The sequence below is a fragment of the Sylvia atricapilla genome, chromosome 23 (assembly GCF_009819655.1).
Source record: "Sylvia atricapilla isolate bSylAtr1 chromosome 23, bSylAtr1.pri, whole genome shotgun sequence".
Taxonomy (NCBI): Eukaryota; Metazoa; Chordata; class Aves; order Passeriformes; family Sylviidae; genus Sylvia; species Sylvia atricapilla.
This window is the reverse complement of record NC_089162.1, coordinates 5,300,519-5,323,521: the sequence shown is the minus strand read 5'-3', so window position 1 is coordinate 5,323,521 and position 23,003 is coordinate 5,300,519. Positions and strand designations below refer to the sequence as shown.

Sequence of the window (23,003 nt, the reverse complement as noted above, 5' to 3'; positions counted from 1 at the left end):
CAAATGTGTTGACTCAATTTGTTGGTGTGGTTCACTGTACAATGTTCACAGGCTCCAAGGAAGCAGCAGTTGAGGCATCAGCATCAATTGTCTGCCCATCCATCTCTTTATCTGAACACCTTGGCAGCCTCCTCAAGATGGAGGGAAAGCTCTGGTAGTTTGTTTTGGTAGTTTGTTTTCCCCATGAATTCTTGCAGAGGCTTTTTTAGGTGTTTATTTTTATTTTATTTTATTTTTTTTTTCTGACAGCAGTCTGATTTTTTTTTTTTTCTGGCTTGAGTTTTGATACACTGTGTGCATTTCTCTTGGCCGAAATTGAACCTTGCTCAGGTCAGCTCTCGGTACAGGCACTGCTCTTAGTCAGATAAAATTGGAGGTGTCACTTCTCAAGGTTGCTTTTTTTGCACGTACCCTAAATGGCAAAGTGAAGTGCTAAAGCACTGTGTTCAGAAGGAATGACTCTGTTTACCGTCCATGTTTAAGGGAAGTAGGTATTTAAGTGTGCACTGGAGGGAACTGCTCAATTCCTCTTGAAGGTTTCACAAGGTTTTGTGGAAATGAGGTACTGCAAAAGGATGTTAAATTGTTCTTTTGCTTTTTCTTGTGCACTTTACTTGCATTCTGCATTTTTTTGCCATCTGTAATTCCCTCATACCTGGCAGTGTCATGAGTTTAGACCTCATTTATATGCTGGGTGTTGAGCAGCCAGATAATATTAATTATAGGGAAGAGCTTTAGGGAAGTGAAGCTACATTTTGTGCTCGAGTTTGCTGGAAATCACAGAATATAGCAGGGTTAGACTGCTGCTTCTTACCTTGTAAACTTGATCTAAAACTCACCTCACAACTCTAATTCCAGCCTTTTCTCTAACTGGAAGTTCACTGCTCAATTTTTCAAATGGTTGCTTTGCCATCAACTCTCCCTTTAATTCTCTCAGTTTAGATAATGGAAAAAATTGGCTATGTTGGATGGTGGAGTGGCTTCCTTTCCCCTCCCCTGTCACAGAAATTTATTATCATGAGTTTCATCAGTCCACATGCACTTCAGCCCAGACATTGCATTCTTTTATGGTGGCTGGGCTCACTATCTGGAGAAAATAGCCTGGAGAAAAGGAGGCTCAGGGGAGACCTTATCACTCTAAAACTCCCTGAAAGAAAGTTGTAGTGAGCTGGGGGTTGGGCTGTGCTCCCAGGCAAGCAGTGACAGGACAAGAGGAAATGACCTCAAGCAGCACCAGGGAAGGTTCAGGTGAGACATCAGGAGGAGTTTTTCCATGGAAGGGATGGTCAGGCTTTGGAAGGTGGTGGAGGTGTCCAAGGAACTCCTGGATGTGACAGTCAGTGCTCTGGTCTGATTGGTGAGGTGGGGACCAGGCTGAGCTCCATCTCAGAGGTCTTTTCCAGCCTCAGTGATTCTGGGATTCCACCAGGACTTGACCACCAGATGGGATTTATCGCGACGAGCGTTTCTTGCGCTTTGAACCCCTTGTCGCGCTCCTCTCCTTGAGTTTTCACCAAACTGCTTTTCTCCATGACCCACAGGTGGTACGTCTGTGTCAAAACCCCAAACTGGCCCTGAAGAACAGCCCTCCCTACATCCTGGACCTGCTGCCTGACACCTACCAGCACCTGCGCACCATCCTGTCCCGCTACGAGGGCAAGATGGAGACCCTGGGCGAGAACGAGTATTTCCGGGTCTTCATGGAGAACCTGATGAAAAAAACCAAGCAGACCATCAGCCTCTTCAAGGAAGGGAAGGAAAGGATGTACGAGGAGAACTCCCAGCCTAGGTAATGGGGAGAGATGCTTTCTGGTGTTTGTTGCAGGAATTAAACCAGTCGGAAGGTTTGTGTTGAAGGTGGATCGGTTGTTAGCTCGTCTTTCGTTTTCTGAGGTCAAGGGATGTCTTCAAGGGGAGCAGCACTTAAAAAAAGGATAGGTGGAGGGAGAAACTGCATTTTGCTGAATGTAAGGCTCTCTTGAGCAAAATAGTATGAATTTAATATACCTTGAGAAGGTGTTTCCTCATCCAGCTTTAAGGAAAGGAAAGACAAAGTGATTTCAGTGTAAACTCTTGGAAAGATGAATCTTACACGTTTGTGCAAGGTTTGACAGGCAGAGATGTACAAGGCATACTAAACACTAAACTCATTTCACGTTTTTGAAGTAGATGTTGAATTAAAAAAAAAAAAAAAAAAAAATGGAAAAAAACCCTGAAAACCGCCCAGTGGCTGAACATAATTGCCCTGGGGAGAATGTGGTTAACAGCCTGGCAGCAGTTGGAGTTACTGGAGGGGGGAGAAGTGCTGGCACATGTTTCTGGTTTAATACTGAACTCTGTGTAGCATATCCCATGATATTGAGCTCCAATCAAAGGCTGTGACAGTGGCTCCAGGAGGGATTGCTGGTGCTGCTTGTGGCTGTGTTGAAGAATGGATTAAGAAATGGAAGTTTCTTTCTGGAGTGTTGTTAACTGTGTGGGGCATCAATCTGGAACATCTGATGAGTAGAGTGTCAGTCATGAATCCAAAATCCCACCTCCAGTGCCTTGGTCTTTCAGAGAGGAGCAAAGAGGAGTAATTCCAGGGAGTTAATCAGCCTAGTTGGTTTGTAATCCAACTAATTGACTGGAGGGAGCAGGGGAAATCCAGATTGATAGATGTGAATGTCAGGACTGCAGCAGAGGCTGCTGTTCTCACAGCAGGCATGGCAGTCCTGGGGGAATTGCTAATTGTCCCATTTATGAATAAACAGCTTTAGCAGGGAAGGAACTGTGGGGAGATTTGTGTTAAACACAAGCATTAAACCAACATCACATCCTGACCACTCTCATGGCATCTTCCTCTGCCTCTGCACAGCCCAGGAAACAGCAGGGACTGTTTGGTCCTAAAGGGGTGACACCAGAGAGCCTTTTCCTGGTGCTGCTGCTGCTGAGCCTGGCAGCATTCTCAGCTCTTTAATTTGTCACAAAAGAGGATGAGATTAGAGCACTCAGACCGTGTGATTCCTGCAGCAGTTCGAGAGATGCCTACACAAAGAATGAGGGTTTTGGGGTTGGGGAATTCTGTTAAATCTGACCAGTGTCAGATTCCATGGTTGTGGGAGCTCTTGGAACCCACTCACTTCAGTGCTATTTGTTAATTAAATTAAGTGAATTTCTGCTAGAAATGCACCTATAGATATAAATTATGCATACTAATCTAAGGTGAAGAAACTGAAATTTCCTCACCTTGCTAGGAGCTGAAGAAAAATACTGATCTTTTTTAGTAAGAAGTAATAAATCAATACATTCGAAATTTGTTATAATTTATAATAATTTATTCATAGATTAATAAATTCAGATTCTCCAAGGTAGGAGAGGCTTTCTGGAAGATGGTCAGCAGTCTGTAAAGCAAACAAATAGAACCTAAATCTAGTATTCACTGGGAATGAACTCATGGCAGTGTGTATATGTGCACACACACATATATATATATATAAAATCCAGTTTGCTCTTGATCTCATGCAGGTTTGTGGCCATTAATCTGCAGTGTTTTGAGAGCAGGACTTCAGAAGTTTAATAAATGTCTTGTTTTGACTTTTCTGACTTTTTTGTTTCCCTGTTGTTCTTGAAGCTTTCTTCCTCCTCTCTTCCAGCCTTCACATTCATTTTGCTTCCTGTTGTGTGTGACCTTTATTTTCTCCCCCAAATGGCTCCTGGTGTAGAGCAAAAGGCACAATTCTGACATTTGCAGGAGCAGTGTGAAAGCTGCAGTTTGCTCCTACAGACCAGTCATGAAAAACGACTGAAGTGGGATCACAACTGCCCTGATCATCTAAGCATCACCCTTCTATTCTTATTATTTCCAGTTTTCTCTCTGTTTGTTTCCTCTCAGACGTTTGGGAGGTCTCTGGAGCTCTGTGGTTGTGGCTCAGACTATAAATACATAAATTAACCATGGTCATACCTCTCCTGCCTTAAACTCACGCTGTGATTTTTGTGAGGAGAACTCACTTGTTTTGTTAGGGGAGCTTTCAAGGTGCTATTTCAATTCTGCTTTAGCTCCCTTCCATGTCTGTTTAAAAATTCATGCTGCTTTTAAAGCTCTGTGTGCACTTCCTGACTGATAGGTACGAGCAGCAACTGTTTAAAACTGAATTTTAGGGAGCAGATCAGATGCAACTTGGTGATTTTTTATTAGAGATTCTGTGTTGCTCCTCTGAGTTTTGATACTAAAAGTCACATCTGCAGGCTTGGCATCAAATAGCATTTCCGGGGTTAATAATTTTGGATATTTTGTTGCATGTTTGTAATAAGGTAAAGGCAAATCATCCAGGGATTGGTTGGCTGTGGGCAGTAATCAGGAATTCTTGAGGCTGAGCACATTTCCAGAGGTGCTGCTTCCTTTCCTTTATAGATCCAGGGGTAAATAAGTGACTTCTCTATTGTGAACTTCTTGACTTCCCTTTTTTACAATAAAAAAGGATGAAATAAGCATATTTTTCCCTGCAGTGTGATGGTTCTGCTGCATAACAGTGCCATTCTTACTCTGAACACGCTGAACCTGCCTCAGATCTCGATTTCAGTTTCATTTAGAGGCTTGGTGGTTTTGCTGGACTTTTTTTTTTTTTTCTGTTTCCATTGCAGAAATGTTTTACTTGTCAGCCCTCTTGCTTGCACAGAGGAGCTGTAATTTGTCAGCTTTCCACACTACATAAATTACTTCTTGCAGCAGTGGTTTTGCAGTTGTGTAAATAGATTATACTTGACATGGCAGGAGTGAAAAATAACTTGCTGATCAGGAGACAGGTAGAGGAATTGTCTGTTCCTTGGGAAGGGATTAATTAGGCTGAAGAATCCATTTTTCACCAAAGAATCAAATTTACTAATCGTTTTAAAGCAGTCTATAACGAGGGAAAATTCAGAGAGGTTATTTTCTAAATAAAATCAGAGCACTGCAAATGTTTCCACATTAGAACGCAGCTATGGGAGCTGCAGGGTGAGTGAGGAGGAATAATTTTTCAGGATGTCGACGGGATGTTTAAGGAATAGAGCAAGTTATTTTTCTAGTTCAAATGTGGGAAACAAACTGTTAACAAAGCCAGTTAAAAAAAACCAAATATATCTGCAGAGAAAATGGGGTTAAGCAGGGAATATAATAAACTTTTTCCATAGAGCATGGAGGTGAAAAAAAGCTTTGGGAAGCTGATCCATGTTTAATTGTTCTTTTGACAACAGCTTAGGGGATGCTGGCTCAGCAGGATTTCAGATTCTTCTCCAGCTCCAATGTTAAGACTCACTAATTTCCACAGGAAAACGCTAGCAGTGTTTAATGTCTCCTGGAAATGAGCGTGCAGATCTCTGAAGGGGAAGGAAGTGCATGAAGAATGACTTGAAGGAAAAAATAAATTAAAAAAAAAAATAAAAATAGGTTGGAATTTAAAGAGGAAAAAGTTGGAGAACGCTTGTGTTAAAGCCTGAAGCAGAAAACCCTCTGGGAGGAGGGGGGTTGGTGCTCTCATCTCATCTTTGAGACCTCTTGCACACATCCCTGCCCAGGGAAAACGAGATAGTGCAAAATGTGGAACTCAGAATGGAGTGTGTGAGTCCTCTTTCTGTCACTTCCTTCTAACACAGCAGCACTTTTTTTTTTCTTTCTTTCCTTTTTTTTTTTTTTTTTTTTTAAAAAAAACCCACTAGTGTGAAGTCTACATCTGCATTTAAATTAGAACATCTTAAAGAAAAGAACAGGCTCCAAAGCTGCCCACAAGAAAGGTTTCCTTGCCAGGCTCCAGCATATGAACACTAACTAACTGCTTATTACCCAAGAAGAAATTCATTATCATGTAAATGTTGTTGGAGGGGAGGAATGTCAATTATTTCTTCCTAATTCGGTTTTAAATTGCAGTTTAGGTGATAGTTTTGGAACTTAAGTAACACTTAGCATAATTGGCTTAAGCTTGCATTCATTACAGTTTTCTTTCTGTCTAAAATTGGACCACTGTCTTGAAAATCAATTTGTGGACAAATGCAAGATTTGAGACGATTGCATAATAAGGAAGGAAGATTTTTATCCTTCTTTCCTCTCAGAGCCTATAAAATTGGGGAGTTTTACGAGAGCCTGTGGACTTGCTGTTGTGGGTGGAATTACAAGCATCTTGGTTCATTTGTAGCAATTATCGTTGGGAATGTGATGGATTTCTCCATGCTGGCAAAAATGTGCTGCTGCTGCTGCTACTTGGCAAAGTGTCTCGTGTCTCTGGGGTGCTTGGCTGGGGTGTTCAGGGCTGGCATGGCACGTTTGGGATTTTTAGGGTTGGATTTTTGCCCGTCCCACCTCCTGCCATGGGTGGGGACATCCTGCTGCTGTCCCAGGTTGTTCCAGCTTGGCTTTGGGCATTCCCAGGGATGGAGCAGCCACAGCTTCCCTGGGCAGCTCTGCCAGGGCCTGCCCACCCTTACGATAAAGAACTTTTTTAATACCTACCCTGAACCTGCACTTTGTCATTCCCATTTGGTATCCAAGACAGTTTTGAGGTGGCTGAAGAGGGATCACGAAATGTGGGATCTTCCTTGAGTTGGAGATGCCTTTTGTGATCTGTTTTTAAATATTGCAAATAGCCCCTGAAATGCAAATTTTGATTCCAGTGCAGAGAGGCCCAAATTAGGTATAATGAGAAGTGTCCTGAGCAATATGTTTGTTGTGTAATCCCCTGGAATCTGGTAAAATTAATTAATCCGTTACCTAAGTGAGAGTTTTATCCTTTACCTTGTCAGTCCTCTGAATATCTGTTGAGCCCTTTAAAGGCCATTAATAATATCAAATGTATTCCTCTCTTTAAAGCATTTTCTCTAGAACTTAAAATTTAAAAGTGGATTTTCAGCTTCTTAACAGTGAAAAAAAAAATGTAACATCAACACTTGTGCCTAAAGCAACAAGTCCAGATCCTTTAAAGGTCAGTTGGTTTGGTCCTTGTGGTCAGCACAGTGGCCTGATGTCCTTTCTGCTTCCCATCACTCACAGCCATTTGCATACTGACAGGAATATGTAACATTTTGGGGTGATTTGTGGCCTGCAGTGTATTTTGTGTGACCTTTTGAAGTGCTGGCCAGGCTCTGCTCACAAAACTCAAGGTGTAAAAACATATTTATGTCACCTGAAAATTGCCAGGGCTCAGCAGAGCGTAAGGAAACCGCCCTGCAATACCTAAAGCACTGAAAAAAAAGGAGCTGATGGTGAAAAATTCTACAGAACAAGCAACAAATTTCATATTAATCTATTCTTTTAGTTACTCTGAGGAAATCCTGTAGCTGTTACAGAGCCTGACTGTGTAAGGTGCCTGCTGTTGAGCCAGCAATAGTTAAGTGGAATTTCATTCACTTCCTGTGTTGCAAGTTTTGTTGAAAGTAGTTCCGCTGTTTCTATTTTTAACCCCCATCTCCGCGTGGAGAGGACGCCTCAGGGTTACAAAAGACAGCTCAGGATCACCTCGAGCATTTCCACTCCCTGCTCCTGTGACCATGGACACACTGAAAACTGCTTTTTTTTGAAGCCAGGCACATCAAACTCTCTGCTGAAATCCAAGTGCTCGTGCCTGGTGCATCTGGAAGCCCCTGTGACATGAAAACCTCAGAGCTCTGTGGTTTCTGAAAGGTGCATTTGACTTGTTGGAGTCGTTAAAAGAACTGTTTGGTTGGAGGTTTTTTTTCTTTTTTTTTTTTTTTCTTTTTTTTAGCTCTTCAAGTATAAAATTGTGAGATGTAGTTACAGGAAAAAAGAAAAAAAAACAACAACCAAAAACCTGTGGGTTTGTGGTTTGTGTTTTCATAAGTAGTGGAGCTTGCACTTACATCCAGTGGATGCTAACCCTGAACAGAATCTGGTGGTGAGAGTGTAAGAATAAGAAATAAGGACACTAATTACAGAGGAATGAAGCATTTTGAGGTTTGGTTCCTTGTGCTGCAGCTCATCATCCCTCTGTGTTTGTGACATGCCTTCAGCAGGATGAGCTTTACAGACACGCCAGTGTGTGCACGTCAAATGATGGCATGTGAGCACAATATTGTGACTAAAGCAGCCTGTGCAGCTGATCCTTGCTACGTGTGAGGAGCTAAATTATACCGTGTCAGCTGGGTGGCTCTGAAGGAGGTGAGAAATGCTGGAAGAAAAATGAAAAAAATCGTAGCTGGCAGTGGCAGAAATGGTTGTGCCACGTTAATATTGCCTTGAGGGGAAAAGGCATTTAGTCAGGAAACGCATTAATTTAACTAATTGTGTCAACGTGGCTGAGAGAGACATCCCTGATTAAACCATCCTCTGCCCTTAATGGCTTTCCAAGACAGAGCCCGTGCACTGGAAAAACACTTTGGTCCAGGAAACTGGGAATGAAAAATCTGCTGAGGGTCTGGGGGGGACCTCAGCACCCCCAGCTGGGGCTGGCACTGGGGACCTGCACCTGGAAGTTTCTCCTCAGCCCCTTGAATTCCCCAGAAACGTGTGGAGCAAACCCACCCTGAGACAGGCAGGAAGGAGCAGAGCCTCAGTGGAGGGAGCTGAGAGCAGGAATAGGGGGAACCTGGCCTTGGGCACGGGGTAAACTGGGGAAACACTCTGCCTTCGTGCTGGTTTCGGTTCCCCAAAATTGTGTTTGACAGCAAGAACTGTGTCTGGGTTGGTACAGAAACAATTCTCAGCTCACTCTCTGTGCACAAAGACTGATCCCTCCACGCTCCAGCTGCACTGTTCCTCACGAGCGAAACACTTGGTTACTGTATACAGTGAAAAAACAAAATATATTTGGCTTTTTACCTTTTTGCTCGTAGCTGCTTCATTGTTTCTCACCGGTTTAAACCGAAAGCTTTGCACACATGGGTGTGAAAGCTCAGGGAGGTGAAACCCCACCTCAGCTGTTGCAGTGAGCACAGAACACAACTGTGGTTCTTTGAAGCTGGCCCAGGTGTTGCCTGCAGCTGCCTGCACACGCTGGGGACACTCCACTGATGTGGCCTCAGCTCCTGGGGAACGTTTTCAGCTTTTGGGGGGCAGCTGGTTCAAACTCCCCAGCAGCAGGAGTTAGGTGCTGCAGTCAGCTCTTCCCAAACTGGCCTTGGCATTTCGTTCTTGAACTCGTAAGGTTTAGTTTTCATTAATTCTTGTGGAAGATTTCGTTTTAACTTGTAAGATTGAGTTGTTTAACTTGTCTCTGGTGGAGCCCTTGGTGGTGGTTTTGTGTGGATTACTGTGTTTAGGTAAAATTATGGAAAATGGCCATCATGGGACATTTTTGTAGGCTAAAACTGTTTGGGATTCTCCAGTCTAAGACCCATAAATGTTCTTTAAATATATATTCCCCTTTCTCTGCAAATCCATTCCCATCTGTTTAGTTGAAGCAATAAGGACAATAAGGACAATAAGGACAATAAGGACAGTTCTGATGTTACTAAAAATAAGACACAATCCTCAGTAAGCTTTGATATCCCAATAAAAATATTCTCTATAATTGCAAATGTTTATTTGGTCTATATAAATTTACAAAGATGTAAATTGTTAAAAAAAAAGAAAATATTTGTCCTTTTAGCATAGGATTGGTAACTGCTGAATGTAAAAGCCACCAACACAAACTATTCTGCAGTTTGCTGTGTGTTCACTTCCTGTGGTTTTTCCTGTTATTTATCTACAATATAGCTGAATATTTATCAAAAACGATGATAACCTTGAGAATTTAAAATGGTTTGGGAAACTGAGTCCTTCAACGTGTGTGTGTGTGTAAAACCATGTGTTTATCCATCCTTAAGCCTGAGGAAGTTCTTACTTCTCTCATTAACTGCTGTGCTCAGCTGAGTGCAAGCACTTCCTGGAGCTCAGCTAAGGCAGAAGAGATAAACAGCTGCCCACAGGAATATTCCCTGGCTTCTTGAAGTGTTTTGTTTAAGCCACGCACTTGTCCAGGGTCAGAAATGCATCAAAGTGCTCGTCTCTCGTACCCAGATTTCCCCACGTTGTGCTGGGCAGCGATAGGAGAGTACAAAAGCATCAGCAGGTTTATTAAAGCCTCTCCTTTTATAAAGTCAGTTAAAAAAAAAAGCCCCTGATTTTTGGCTTGGGCTGTAGATGGATTAAATGATTGATTACAGCCTGGTGTTTGCTTTTTTTGTCTTGAGTTAACACAAACTGTCCTTTTTTTTTTTCTTTTTTTTTGCCATTTTAGGAGAGTGAAAGCTTTCAGAAGCCCACAGCTCCCAACCTCTGATTTGCAATTTTTCTAGTGTTTATCAGACATTGCAGGGGCACAGTGGGAATCTCCATGAGGAAGGGATGTGAATTCCCACCAGGGTGTGAATTTACAGTTAAATCATCTTCCCTGTACCACGAGCTCCGAATCTGAGCCTTCCCCTTGACGATGCAAAGAGAAATTCAGGGCTTTGAACAACTCAATGTGCCAAAGCCAATCCATAGAACTGCTTGAAAATGCCCAGTTTGAGTGTGTAGCACATCCAGAGGCAGCTGGGGAATGGGACAGCTCATGGAGGAGCAGCTGGAGGCTTCTCCTGGGGTTAATCCCAAGCACCTGCTGTTGTTGGACACGTATAAAATACCAAAATCCAGAATTCCGTGTGTAGATTTGGGTGGTTTTCGTCGCTGCACACAAATTAAAATGTAGCTGAATAAAGAAGGTGGAAGAGAGAACTGCTGTCAGAGAAAATTTATGAGTTTTTTGGGTCCTTCTCATCTACCCAGACTGTCAGGGTATGGGGAGAGAGCTCGTGAGGGATGAGTAAATGCTAGAATATGATGTCAAGCAATGTGGTCCCTTTTAATAGAGTCTAGACCCCGTGAAAATATGGGAAATGTCCCAAATGTCCAGGGAATTTGTGTGGAAAGGCTGGGGGTCAGTTCTGCAATCAGGCCCATTGACAGGGTGAGTCCTTCAGGTAGGAACAGCATGTTTGGAGCAAGTGGTGTCAGAAAAACATCCAGGATGAAGTGAACGGGAGCCAATCCAAGCAGAACACCAGAACCTGGTGAAAAGCTGGAGCCTGGGGGAGTGCAGTTTGCTGCCAAACACAAATGTCTCCTGCAACAGCAGCAGACTCAGGGAGAGAGATGGGAAAAACAAGAAAATCCAATGTGGCTGGGGCTGTTCCCTCACTCTGGGGCTGAATATTAAATAATCAGTGCCATAAGTGAGTCTGTGCCGTGCCTGGGGTGGTGGATGCAGTTTTCTGACCAGCTCTCCTGGGCTGGGCACAGCTCACAAGTTGTTCTTTCCCACATGATGCCAGTTCCTTTTACCTTCAAGCACATGATGTGAGGGGTGAAATAAAACCCCTCTGGCCTAGAAATATCCCTGTCTCTTTTCAGGAAGTTTTCCTAGCTGTGGAGTGAAGAGAGGCATCCTTTATTTGGATAAAGGAGTGAAAGAAAGAGGTGCCACTGGTGAATAGAATAGCAGAAAATATCTATTCTCTTCTCCAGCTTAAAGAAGGGCATATCCTGTGGGACAGAGCACTCCTGATGTCTCAGTGTCATCAGGCACAGAAGGGACTTGAGGAACCAGCTGTAATTCAAATTGGATAATTAAACACAATATATTTGAGAGCCCTGACCATGGAGCTTTTGTGTGTAAGCTGTTACCATTTCAGGAAAAACCTGCAGGTGTTTTTTGCATTCCCTTGGGCCTGTTATGATCAGTCAGATATTCCCTGAGCAAATCTATTGTGTTGGGAGCCTCTGGAGAGCTGGGAAGACGTTCAGCTTCCATTGTCTGGGGCAGGAGTAGTTTTATGTGCTCTCAGAAGGAGTTTTCAGACTCAAAGCTGATGAGGTTTTGTCTGCAATACTCACTAGGTGAGGTCTGAGTAGTGGTTTTGCACCTTTTTTGTGAATGTGTTTTTTTTCCATGGGAGGATTTTTTGCCTGCCCACCTTTAAGAGATCTCATACAGAGTTTGTCATTGTGGAAAATGTCTTGACAAACACAGATCTTGCTGGTAGTTCCCATGTTTGGGGTGTTCTGAATGCTGAGGAAACACCTGAAAGAGAGCCCCAAATAAGAGCTCTGCACACTGGGATCATTCTTGAATTGTGCTGCTTCTACTTTGCTCACAGTGCTAAACTCTTTTTTTTTTTTTTTTTTTCCCTGAAATAAACAGTTTTTGTCATCCTTTGCAGGAGGAACCTGACCAAATTGTCCCTTATATTCAGCCACATGCTGGCAGAACTCAAAGGGATTTTCCCCAGTGGCCTCTTCCAGGGGGACACGTTCCGGATCACCAAGGCAGATGCTGCAGAATTTTGGAGAAAAGCTTTTGGTGAAAAGTAAGTTTCTAACTGTGCTTAGAAATGGAGGTGTGGGAGCTAACTGCACACAGTGGTCTTTTTAAGAATTCAGTTTGGTTATTCAGAAAAGACTTTGTCAGGTTAAAGTAAATGATGGGAGAGACCTGCTGGTCATTTGATCCATCTCTGGGCTGAGGAATTATTAATATTATATTAATATATGAGGAAATATTAATATATAATAATAAGGAATTATTCCTACATTAAATTTCCCAGGTTTTGTCCTCTCTGGTTTTAAATGTGTCAAGTGATGAATCTTTCCCCAGTTTCCCCAGGAGACTCTTGTATTGTCACAGAGTTTCCCTTGATTATTCAGCTGAAATTTTCCTCTCCTTGGTTTAATTCTTTAACTTGTAAGTAAGCTCTACAAGCTGTGCAAAATAATCCTTTCTTCTTCCAAAGGTTACCTTGCCCCCAACGTGGGTTGTTCTTTAGCTAAGCCATAATATTATATTCTTTTCATCTTCCCTCCAATTAGTCTTTCCAATCATTTACTCACCTCTCTTCTTCTCCGAATTTCTGTTTGCAAAATGGCTTTGCTAAGAGTGAAGGGGGCAAGGGGAAATGCAACAGTCTCTGTGTGCAGGCTGCTGCAATGTCAGGTTTAATTTCTGTATCTAATGAAACACTGGCTAAATGAACCGTGGAGGTGTTCACAGCAATGTTTGGGGATTAAAGTTAATGGATTGGGTGCTGCTTTCAAACTGAGGGAACTGAGGTACTTCACCTAAAGAGGTTAATTAGTAGCTGTCAGGACAAAAAGCCATAATGTATTTACTCATGAATAGCACAGTTGTCTGAAGTGAGGCATTTTCTTTCTGTGTTTCTCTGCCACTTGATATATTGGAAAAAGGAAAATATTCCTTTAAACAGGAGCCTGTGTTTTGGCTTCTGATTATCTTCCTTCTCCAGTTAATCCCTCTTCAGAGAATTGTTTGCAGCTTTTTTTTGAACCATCTAGAGTTCTTCTCTACCAGCTGCAACATCGTGAAATTATTATCAAGTGAGGCTGTGGTAGGACTGCAGAAAGAGGGAAAAGAGAAACCAGAGGACTCCTAATTCCAAAATTCTGCATGTGCATAGAAAATAGTCTTAAATTCATTTGGCTGCCAGTTTCCTGCAGCACCCAGCAATCTGTGTTGGTGTGACGTGACTGAATCTCCTGTGGCTGGTTTTGATTTTCCTCTGTTCTGTTACCACACCGTGGCTGCTCACAGGGGTAACGTGGAGGTGTGGGCGTGCTGGTGGTGTTCCTCAGCTGCTGGTGGTGTTCCTCAGCCCTTTCCCATTCCCTGCTTTTCCCCAGGACCATTGTTCCTTGGAAAAGCTTCCGCCAGGCCCTGCACGAGGTGCATCCCATCAGCTCGGGGCTGGAGGCCATGGCCCTCAAGTCAACCATCGACCTGACCTGCAACGACTACATTTCAGTGTTTGAGTTTGACATCTTCACACGCCTCTTCCAGGTAAGGATTGAGTCACTTGAAGTGTCTCTGTGCTTCAGGTTTTACCTTTTTTTTTTTTTTTTAACCAAGCCAATATTTTATATGCATTATTTCTATGGGATTTGCTTGTCTTGTCCTCCATCCCTTAAGGAGTAATGCTTAAGACCCCCACGTTTACTTTTTATTGCAGTAGAAGTGGGTGATATTTCTGGCTGTAGAATTAAAAAAAAAAAAATCCCAAAATACACATTGCAACTCCCAGGCACATTCAGCATCCTGCCATGAATCAGGTTTTCTCTTTCAAAGGTCACTTTGAGACTGAAGCTCTGACACAGCTTCTGCAAGCCAGGAAATGTGAAGCTCAGTTTATCACTCCGTCTTCCCTCATCCCTTTCTTTATTGTCAGATTTGTTTTCCATGGAAGGGGGGGGGTTGGTTGTTCAGGATGGAGCTCAAGCATGGAAATTTGGGCTTCCTATCTTTTGAACTGACCCAGGCAGGATGTTGTGAACGTGTCTGTGTGTGTGAGAAATCTCTGTATCACTGAAGGGATATTAATAGTAGGTAAAGTCCTTCCCCACAGTCTCTAATAGTGCCAAACTCAAAAACACGGCTTCTGATGGCACAATTGGGTATTTACAAGAACAATCACTTACTTCTTTGGCTCTGACTTGCCTTTTCCCATGTGATGGGGTGGGTTGTAATTAAGATATGACTAGATGAAAAATTCCCATGTTTGGTGTTGCAATGTAGCTGATCTCATTCAGCACTTTTCCCAAGTGTTGTACAGAAAGAGCAAGTCAAGAGCTGCTGCAGATTCCAGGGGATGCAGAGTTCTTAGGGAATGCTGATACCTTCTTAGATGGGTTAAGAAATGTGAAAAAATCAGGTGAGATTTACACACCCAAGCCCTTCACAGGGTTGAGAGATCTCAGATGGTTGTTATGACTTTTGGGGCATCATTTTAAGCCATGTTTGAGATGTGTGTGCTGAGTTCTTTATTCAGACCTGAGACCAGCCACACCCCGGTGAGGTTGGGCTGGTGAGGAAGAGTCACAAGTTACAGACAGTGAAACTGAGGCACAGAGGGGAGGTCACTGTCCCCAGGCCATGCAGGAAGCTGGAGAGCAGACCAGTCATGGTTCCTGGGCCTGTGCATAATCAGGGATCTCATTAAACTCCTGCCTTTATCCCTGTCTGGGGAATGAGTCATTTTCTCTGCAGAAGCAGCACAGTTGATGGCTATTCTTAAGCTGTGACCTCAGTGACTTCTTTTTGTATTTATTAAAGGAGTTTTGATTAAGGTCTGTCTTAGGTGATGTTTTTATCCCCAACAAGCGAGAAACTCAAATGCCGAGCGCTGCGTGGGAATGAAGGTTTTGCTTTCTCTGCTGGATTTGTGGTGGAACAGAAACAGGTTTCTCTCCAAGTGAAGAACCCTTTGATTCAGGAATATTGATCCTCTGCAGAAGTGTGTGGTTAATTTGTTTCTTTGGTGCTTCCCCAGCCCTGGTCGTCTTTGCTGAGGAACTGGAACAGCCTGGCCGTGACTCACCCCGGGTATATGGCATTCCTCACCTATGACGAGGTGAAGGCCCGGCTTCAGAAATTCATTCACAAACCTGGCAGGTGAGAGGGAGCTCAGCCAGCAGGGCCCTGCTGGCAGCTTCTGGCTGCCACCACTGACTGCAGCAGGCCTGACACATGAGCTGTGTTCCTTTCTGCAGCTGGTGGGGTTGCTTCTGGGCTGCTTTTAAACCTGGAAACCTCCCGTGGTCTCTTCGTTTGTTGGCTTTTGTGAAAGTTGGTTCGGGACAAATGATTTTAAGGATGTTAACTTCTCCTGCTCTGGATTCTGGGTTTAATTTCACCTGGAGGCCAGTGCTTGGATCCTTCTCTCATTTTGTATCATATTGCAAAGTTCCCCTTTGAACTGCCTGGGGGTCGATTGAGGAAAGCTGCTACAAATCATCAAATTCTTCCTACTAATTTCATTTGCTGTCTCGATATGGGCAGACAAAGGCTGCCTACTTGTCATTTAATCTTTTCTGTCTGTCCCAAGCTGAAGTTTCTTTTCCTTTGTGTGTTTTCAGTTACATTTTCCGACTGAGCTGTACCCGCCTGGGTCAGTGGGCCATCGGCTACGTCACTGCAGATGGGAACATTCTCCAGACAATCCCCCACAACAAACCCCTTTTCCAAGCACTGATTGATGGCTTCAGGGAAGGCTTGTAAGTGACTTTATAAAAATCAGGACAACAAAGCAGTTAAATTTCGAGCATTCAGATTTTGAATAGTCCCATTGCTGTCAGTGGAATAACTCACTGCTGAACTATTTTGGCACTCAGGAGTTACTGACAGCTGTCTGTGCACTGGACAGCTGTGCAGTAGCAGATGATAAATGTGCCCCAGTGTTTCCCTTCTCATAAATCTTTTTTTTTTTTTGTCAAACCCTTAATTTGAACCAATACTTTTAAAAATAACGCGTTTAATTTTGGTCCAATCATAAAATTCTTCCAGAATTTAGAATACCTTAAATTCCCACCCCTTGCTTCTCACCTTCATTCTTTTTTCCTTTCCCACCTCCAAAAGAAACCTTAGCTATGTGTGTGTGTGTACAGGCACATCTTGAGATTTTTTTTTTTTTCCCCAATTTCTCCCAGTTATTTATTTCCCGATGGCCGGAATCAGAATCCTGACTTGACTGGCTTGTGTGAGCCCACACCTCAGGACCACATTAAAGTTACACAGGTGGGTAAAATATCCCACTCCATCAAACTCTCTGCCTTTTTCTCCCTGATTTCTACCCTCCTTAGCTGTTCACCCACTTCTGTCACACGTGGTATTCCCAAGCCTTGTTTTCAGGCCTGCAGTATTTTACAGGAATTAAAGAAATGTCTGCAGGATAAGGATGGGCAGATGAGATTGCAAGGACAGATTTTAAGGGTTTGTTTTTAGAATATTCTGCCAACTTTGATGCTTTTGTGCCATACAACATGTCTTGAACTCTGCTTTTCTTGGCACGCTTAAATGAAAGTTATTGTATAATTTGAATTCCACCTTTTTCAGAGCTTGATAGATGCATCTAGCACGTAAAATGATAGTGAAATCATTGGATATTTCTGTTCCCTCTGTGATTTCTGCTGTCTTTCCCTCAGGAACAATATGAGCTGTACTGTGAGATGGGCTCCACCTTCCAGCTGTGTAAAATCTGTGCTGAGAACGACAAGGACGTGAAGATTGAACCTTGTGGGCACCTGATGTGCACCTCCTGTCTCACAGCCTGGCAGGTGAGCCTCGGCCTCTCCTTTATCTCTCTCTGAGGGCAGCTGCTTCATCTTTGACAGATCTCCTCAGAACTGTTCAGGTGTGGAGAGAAGGTAGCAGAAACATTTTCTCACAGTGTCACTGCATCAGAAGCTCTTTAGACGCCTCATCTCTTCATATGGAATAAGGAATAAACTGTGAAAGCTTCCTGAAGTGCTGTTTTTCCTACTTCAAGGAGAAAATATCCCACATTTCTAACCCAGTTTGCCTTTGTCTTCCTCTCAGCTGAAAGCTGCCTGCCAAAAAAGCAGGTTAAAAGCTGATCGTTCCTGAAGCGGGTGATAATTTGTGCAGCCCGAGGGCTGCAGTGACAGGTCTCTTGTGTCCCCTGCAGGAATCAGAAGGCCAAGGTTGTCCTTTCTGCCGCTGTGAGATCAAAGGCACCGAGCCCATCGTGGTGGATCCCTTTGATCCCCGAGGAGGAGGAGGATTGTCCAGGCAAGGGGCAGAAGGAACCCCCTCTCCCAATTACGACGATGATGACGATGACAAAGCCGACGATTCCCTCTTCATGATGAAAGAACTCGCTGGTACCAAAGTAAGGTCACTGGGGTGGCTGCTGGGAAACGTGGCACTGCTTTTTCCTCCAGCAGTTTTCTCTCAGTGCTTTGTGCCCCTGAGGGTTGTCAGACTGTGTCACAGTAAAGATCCTGCTCCCGATGGAAAACAGGGATTTAGGTCCAGTTTTGTGAGCTCGATTCACACTGTCAGCTTGGGATCACACTTCAAAGCCTTTCATCTTTTGTTTGTTGTCTTGGAGGAATCCCCAGAGGGGTGGAAAAGCTGGCCTGACCTGTTGGAATGGATGATCTGGGTTTGGAGCACTCCTCTGTGTGTTAGATTTTGATTTCCTAGCCAGAATTCACCCAGATGAGCAGAAATTCATCCGTTTTTTTCCCCAGTGATGGATACAGGCAGGCAGGTACAGCCTTCCCAAGGTCCTGATGAGTAACAGGGTAGAGGGCAGGCTGTTCTGCTGAGGAACTCATGTTGCCTGTCATCTTTTGACATGGTGGCTGATAAATCTGTCTAATAAAGGTGTGATAACTCTGCCTTTAGTGCTGCTTCCCTCCAGGAGCTGTGTACAGGCATTCCTTGTGGATCCCTGCGTGGCTTTTTCACCTCATTTTCATTTCTCATTTCAAAATCTGATTGCTGCTCTTGCATTTTTTTTAACTGCATAGGGAAGTGGGTTTGAATTTGGCTAATTTTTAATAGCTGAATCAGGTAAAATAAGCTGCATTTCCTGGTCAGAAAGAATCTTCACCTCTGGTTTACCTGGAGTCTTATTTCCCTTTATCTTCCAATGTACTAATCAGTAAACACAATTCCTGGAGGGCTTTTTATACATATTTTGGGGCAGCAAAGCAATTTTCTTGGTGTGACATCCTGTCAGTGCTGGTATTTTGTTGGCTTTGGTGAGCTCAAACATACATGAAGCTTTTCAAAATTAAACAGCACTAGCTTTGATTGTAAAAAAAGAGAAAATAAAGAGAATAACAGGCACTGTGCTGCTTTGTTAAGTGGAAAACCAGCTTTCCAGAGACAAAAAATGGAGGGTTTGGTGCACACCAGTGCTCTGTAGTGAAAGCAGTGTGCACAGGGAACAGGAGGCTTTGCAGCAGATCGTGCCCTCTGGCGTTGAAAAGCTTGAAAAAGCACTTTTTAAATCTGTCCCTGCTCAGGGCCCGCTGAGGCAGGTTTGTTGCTCCATCAGAAGAGCTCTGTGTTTCTAGGTGTGCATTTCATTGGCGTCTCCCAGCTCAGCCTGGATCTCTCCACGGCTCCATCCCTGGAGGATAGCTGTTACTCACTGCGATTTGTCACAGCTGGAGAACCTCTGCAGAGGCCAGGAGCCGTGTGGGTTGAGCCCTGTGCTGATTGTGCTGATGTTGTCCCCTCCCCTGGCAGGTGGAACGTCCTCCCTCGCCGTTCTCGGTGGCTCCTCAGGCCGCGCTCCCTCCCGTGCCGCCCCGCCTGGACCTGCTGCAGCAGCGAGTGGCCAACCCTCCCGGGGCCTCCAGCCCGGGCACCTCCTCCAAGGTCAGACACTCCTCCTTCCCCTCCTGCTCTGGTCTGCGTGGGGCAGAACCATTTGGCACCGCAACACGTTCTCTCTGACATCCCCAAGTGCTTCATTCCTTTTCTGTCTGGCCTCCTGAGCCGCCAAGTTATTGTTTCTGCCATCACGTTCTTTGGTTTGCAGCTTCAATCCCTGCTCCCTTTAGATTTTCATTTTGTTCTAGATGGTAGAAAAGGTGTCACGTTCCTCTCCCAACTTTTCTGCGCTCATTTTTATGTCAAGCATTTGTTTTTGATAAAAATGAAAAAAAAGAATTCAATGTGTGTGACTGGGAGAAATGAACTGGCTTTCTGACTGATGAGCAGAAGGCAGTAGGATGATCTTGGTGGAGTTAAATTAATGGTTCTTGAGATGCAGCAGCAGTTCTTCATCTGGTTTGGATGAAATAATAATATTAGGAAAGTTCAGGCAGAAGAAAATACCCGTTTCTGTGAATACTCATCACTGACTGATAAATGTTAACTTGTACAAATAACCCACAATCGAATCATTTTTTTAAATGGTGGGGAGGCTCTGTTTGGAATCCGAGCTAAGGCTGCTCTAAGCTCATGTTTTCCCTCCAGAAGAGGAATCTGGGTGTTCAGAGCCTGGCTGGAGTGCACGTAGCTCCTGTGTTATCTCCTCAAGCCTGTGCAGAGGGCGTGGAGACATCTCCGAATTCTCGGAGATAATCCCTTATAAAAACAGCTAAAACCACCCCAAAACTCTGCCTGCCGCCCTCACCTCCCTCCTGTTTATCTTTCCCTGGCTGAGCTGCCTGTGTTTCAAGCCTTGTTTTGCATTCCTCCTCCCCGCAGGCCGCCCCCGGTGCTCTGCACAAGGACAAACCTCTGCCGATCCCACCCACGCTCCGGGACCTGCCGCCGCCTCCTCCCCCGGACCGCCCGCACTCACTGGGCACCGAGAGCCGCCCGCAGCGCCGGCCCCTGCCCTGCACCCCGGGCGATTGTCCCAGCAGGGACAAGCCACCCCCGCTGCCCTCCAGCCGGCAGGGTGACCTGTGGCCGGCCAGAGCCGTCCCCAAAGCGCCGGGCGTGGCTGTGAGCGCCGAGCCCTGGGCTGGCAGGGAGCTCTCCAACCGGCACTCGCTGCCCTTCTCGCTGCCCTCCCAGGTGGAATCCAGGGCTGAGAGCCTGAGGCTCGGCAGCACGCTCAGCCTGGACAACCCCGGGGTGAGTAGCTGGGGAAAGCTGGGAGATGAGGCAGCCACTTCTCGTACTGAGAGATGGGATGTTGTCCTGGGAAAAATGGAAAGAAACTGGTGGATTCTCCAAGCGAGGGAAATGGTTTCATTCCTCTCGGGAATAAGGTTGAAATCCCAGTTGCAGCAGTCATGAGCTACTAATTGGCTGATCGTTGTTCACCTTTCCTTGTTCACCTTTCCTTGTACACCTTTCCTTGTACACCTTTCCTTGTTCACCTTTCCTTATACACCTTTCCTTGTACACCTTTCAGTGTTGAAAAGCTGAGAATTCTGAGTTTTCTCAGTTTTTTACTGAAGAGCTGAGTTTTGTGTTGTCGTCTGAAAAAGTCTGGTTTGCTCTGCTGGCTTTTCAGCCCTGAGAAAACCTGTACACATCAGCTGTGAGGAGTTTGACTGAGTAAAATCTGAGTTCTATTTGGCTCTGTTCACCTGCAGGACACAGTTACCAGTGAACTGAGTAGTCCAACGTTTTGTTCTCCAAAAGAAACTGCAGGCAGTTTTGCTTTCCTTGATTCCATTTCCTTCATTTTTCCTTCTAATGCTTCCAGCTTTCTAAAATTAAAAGCAAGCACATTTTTAGCCAGATTTTCTAAGAAAATGGCACGTGCATTGTTGTCATCATGTCTCCAAATGTGTGTGCTTGTCTGCATCCTTTTCCTCTTGGCTCCCATTTTGGCCCGTTTCAGCTGAATTTCTCAAGGCCATTGGAATCTCAAAGCATTTGAAGTTCTTCCTGCAGGAAAACCCCTGCAATGTCCTCACTGTGGGAAAGCTCTCAGAGAATTCCTAGATTTCTGAGGTGTGAGTAAATTCTGTGCCATAAATGAGGGTTCTTCATTCCCACGGAGGCTGTTGAATGAGTGGCTTTGCAGCTACACTGGGACACGCGTTGTTTCTGATTCCTGGTTTGGAATTTTGTCTTCCAGAGCTCCACCAGTGGTCCAGCAGCAACCTCAGAGTGTGAACACCCCAAAATCAAACCCTCCTCGTCTGCCAATGCCATCTACTCCCTAGCTGCCAGGTCTGTTGGGATGTTTTATACCTTCCAGAGTGGGAATTGCAGGGTGCTGGTGCCACGGGCAGAGCTGGTACAACTCTTCCAGTCTTAGTTTTAAACTCTGTGAGATTCAAAACACAATTTGGAGAAAGCAGCTGAAATCAGCTTCCCAAAGAGCTGTGGGCAGTGGTGGGAGCTCCCCTGGGCTGTGGCAGCAGGAATCAGGCTCCAGTTGCCACCAGCTCTTGAATAAATTCACTTTTGAGTGGGGCTTTGTGTGATGTCGATGTGCATGATGTTGTCACTTCCTTTTGCATCACGACCTTGTGCTGGTGTGACCTTGTGGGCTGCATCCTGAAAACCAAATGATTTCTTTAGCCAGTCTTGCTGTGAAGTGACTGTGGATTTTAAAGGGCACCTTGGTATTAATTAGATCTGCTGTAAATGTTTTATATCTTCTTCCTCCTGCCTCCAGACCACTGCCTGTACCAAAACTGCCTCCTGGGGAGCAGTCTGAGAGCGATGAGGACACTGAATACATGTCACCATCCTCTCTGCCTGTGGTGCCTCCAGGTCCTGCTGTGCAAAAACCAGAGCTCAAAATGCCTTTGGAAATGACTCAGAGTTTACGGTGAGATTCTGCCTGGTTCTGCACTTCCTCCTCCCACCTCTGGGGCAGCACATTTGGGACAGCAGGGTGGGAATTTTGCTTGCTCAGATTTCTGAATTCCCCCAGTGATATTCATCAGATATTTATTTGACTAAAATAGCAATGAAGGAAATGTGACCATTGCTCTTGTGCAGAGTCCTTGTACAGTATTAAAGGACTCAGATATCTCCTTCTTCCTGCTCTCTCTGCCAAGAACCTTTTGAGAGCAGAAACAAATTTTGAAATACAAAACTCCTGTTAAAATGTCATTTTTGGTGGTATCAGTTTCTGTGGTATCATTTTAACTCTTTTAAGCTGGAGTGCTGAACTGCCGTAAACACTCATAGAGCGTTTTCTAGAACAAATACTGCACAGAGCAGTGGTGATTTCACCTTGAAACAAGAAGCTGTGCACAAACTCTGTCACAGAGGCAGGGTGGTCACCTGTGTGAAGGGGAATGTGTTCTCTCCCTCAGAGTTTTGGACTGTGACCAGCAGCCCGAGGGCTCCATGTATGAAGCAATGTACAACATTCACTCCCAAGCAGCATCCTCTGCTTTCGAGGCTGTCAGCACTTCTGGTGAGTGGGTGTGCTAAAAAGCAGCTGAGGAGCTGGGGTACAATGAATTGCTCCCAGTGGAACAGCATTTTAGGCTGATAAAAAGGAATTGCATTTGGTTTTGTTGTTAAAATAACTGGGATGTATGTAGAAGTATGAGTCTGTGCGTGCACACTGCATCTATCAAGTATTTTTAACCTAATCTTCCCTTCTGGCAAGAGCTGCCATTCAGTGTGAGGTTTTAGCAGCAAAAACTTTAGTTGTGTGTCCTGTCAGTGCTTGGAAGAGGGGGTGTAGGGATGCATTTCCACCACCCAGCAAGTGTTTTCCATACAGGGAAAAGTTTAAGGCTCACCCCTAAAGGTAAAGAACCCAGAAACTTCCATACCCTGCTGACAGCCAGCACAGGGGCATGGATTGGGCTC

The 23,003-nt window shown here is 44.5% G+C and overlaps 1 protein-coding gene across 2 annotated transcripts in view; it reads left to right on the top strand.

The window, feature by feature from the left end:
* CBL (Cbl proto-oncogene) overlaps positions 1-23,003 on the top strand; it is a 35,341-nt gene that overhangs the window by 4,893 nt on the left and 7,445 nt on the right. For both annotated transcript variants that reach the window (XM_066334668.1, XM_066334667.1), the window contains exons 2-14: positions 1,542-1,789; positions 12,151-12,297; positions 13,625-13,781; positions 15,268-15,389; positions 15,854-15,991; positions 16,424-16,511; positions 16,919-17,050; positions 17,422-17,625; positions 18,999-19,130; positions 19,968-20,342; positions 21,301-21,395; positions 21,847-22,002; positions 22,496-22,599. In XM_066334668.1, the coding sequence (XP_066190765.1) occupies positions 1,542-1,789; positions 12,151-12,297; positions 13,625-13,781; positions 15,268-15,389; positions 15,854-15,991; positions 16,424-16,511; positions 16,919-17,050; positions 17,422-17,625; positions 18,999-19,130; positions 19,968-20,342; positions 21,301-21,395; positions 21,847-22,002; positions 22,496-22,599 (2,098 nt within the window). The remainder of the gene's footprint in view (positions 1-1,541; positions 1,790-12,150; positions 12,298-13,624; positions 13,782-15,267; positions 15,390-15,853; positions 15,992-16,423; positions 16,512-16,918; positions 17,051-17,421; positions 17,626-18,998; positions 19,131-19,967; positions 20,343-21,300; positions 21,396-21,846; positions 22,003-22,495; positions 22,600-23,003) is intronic.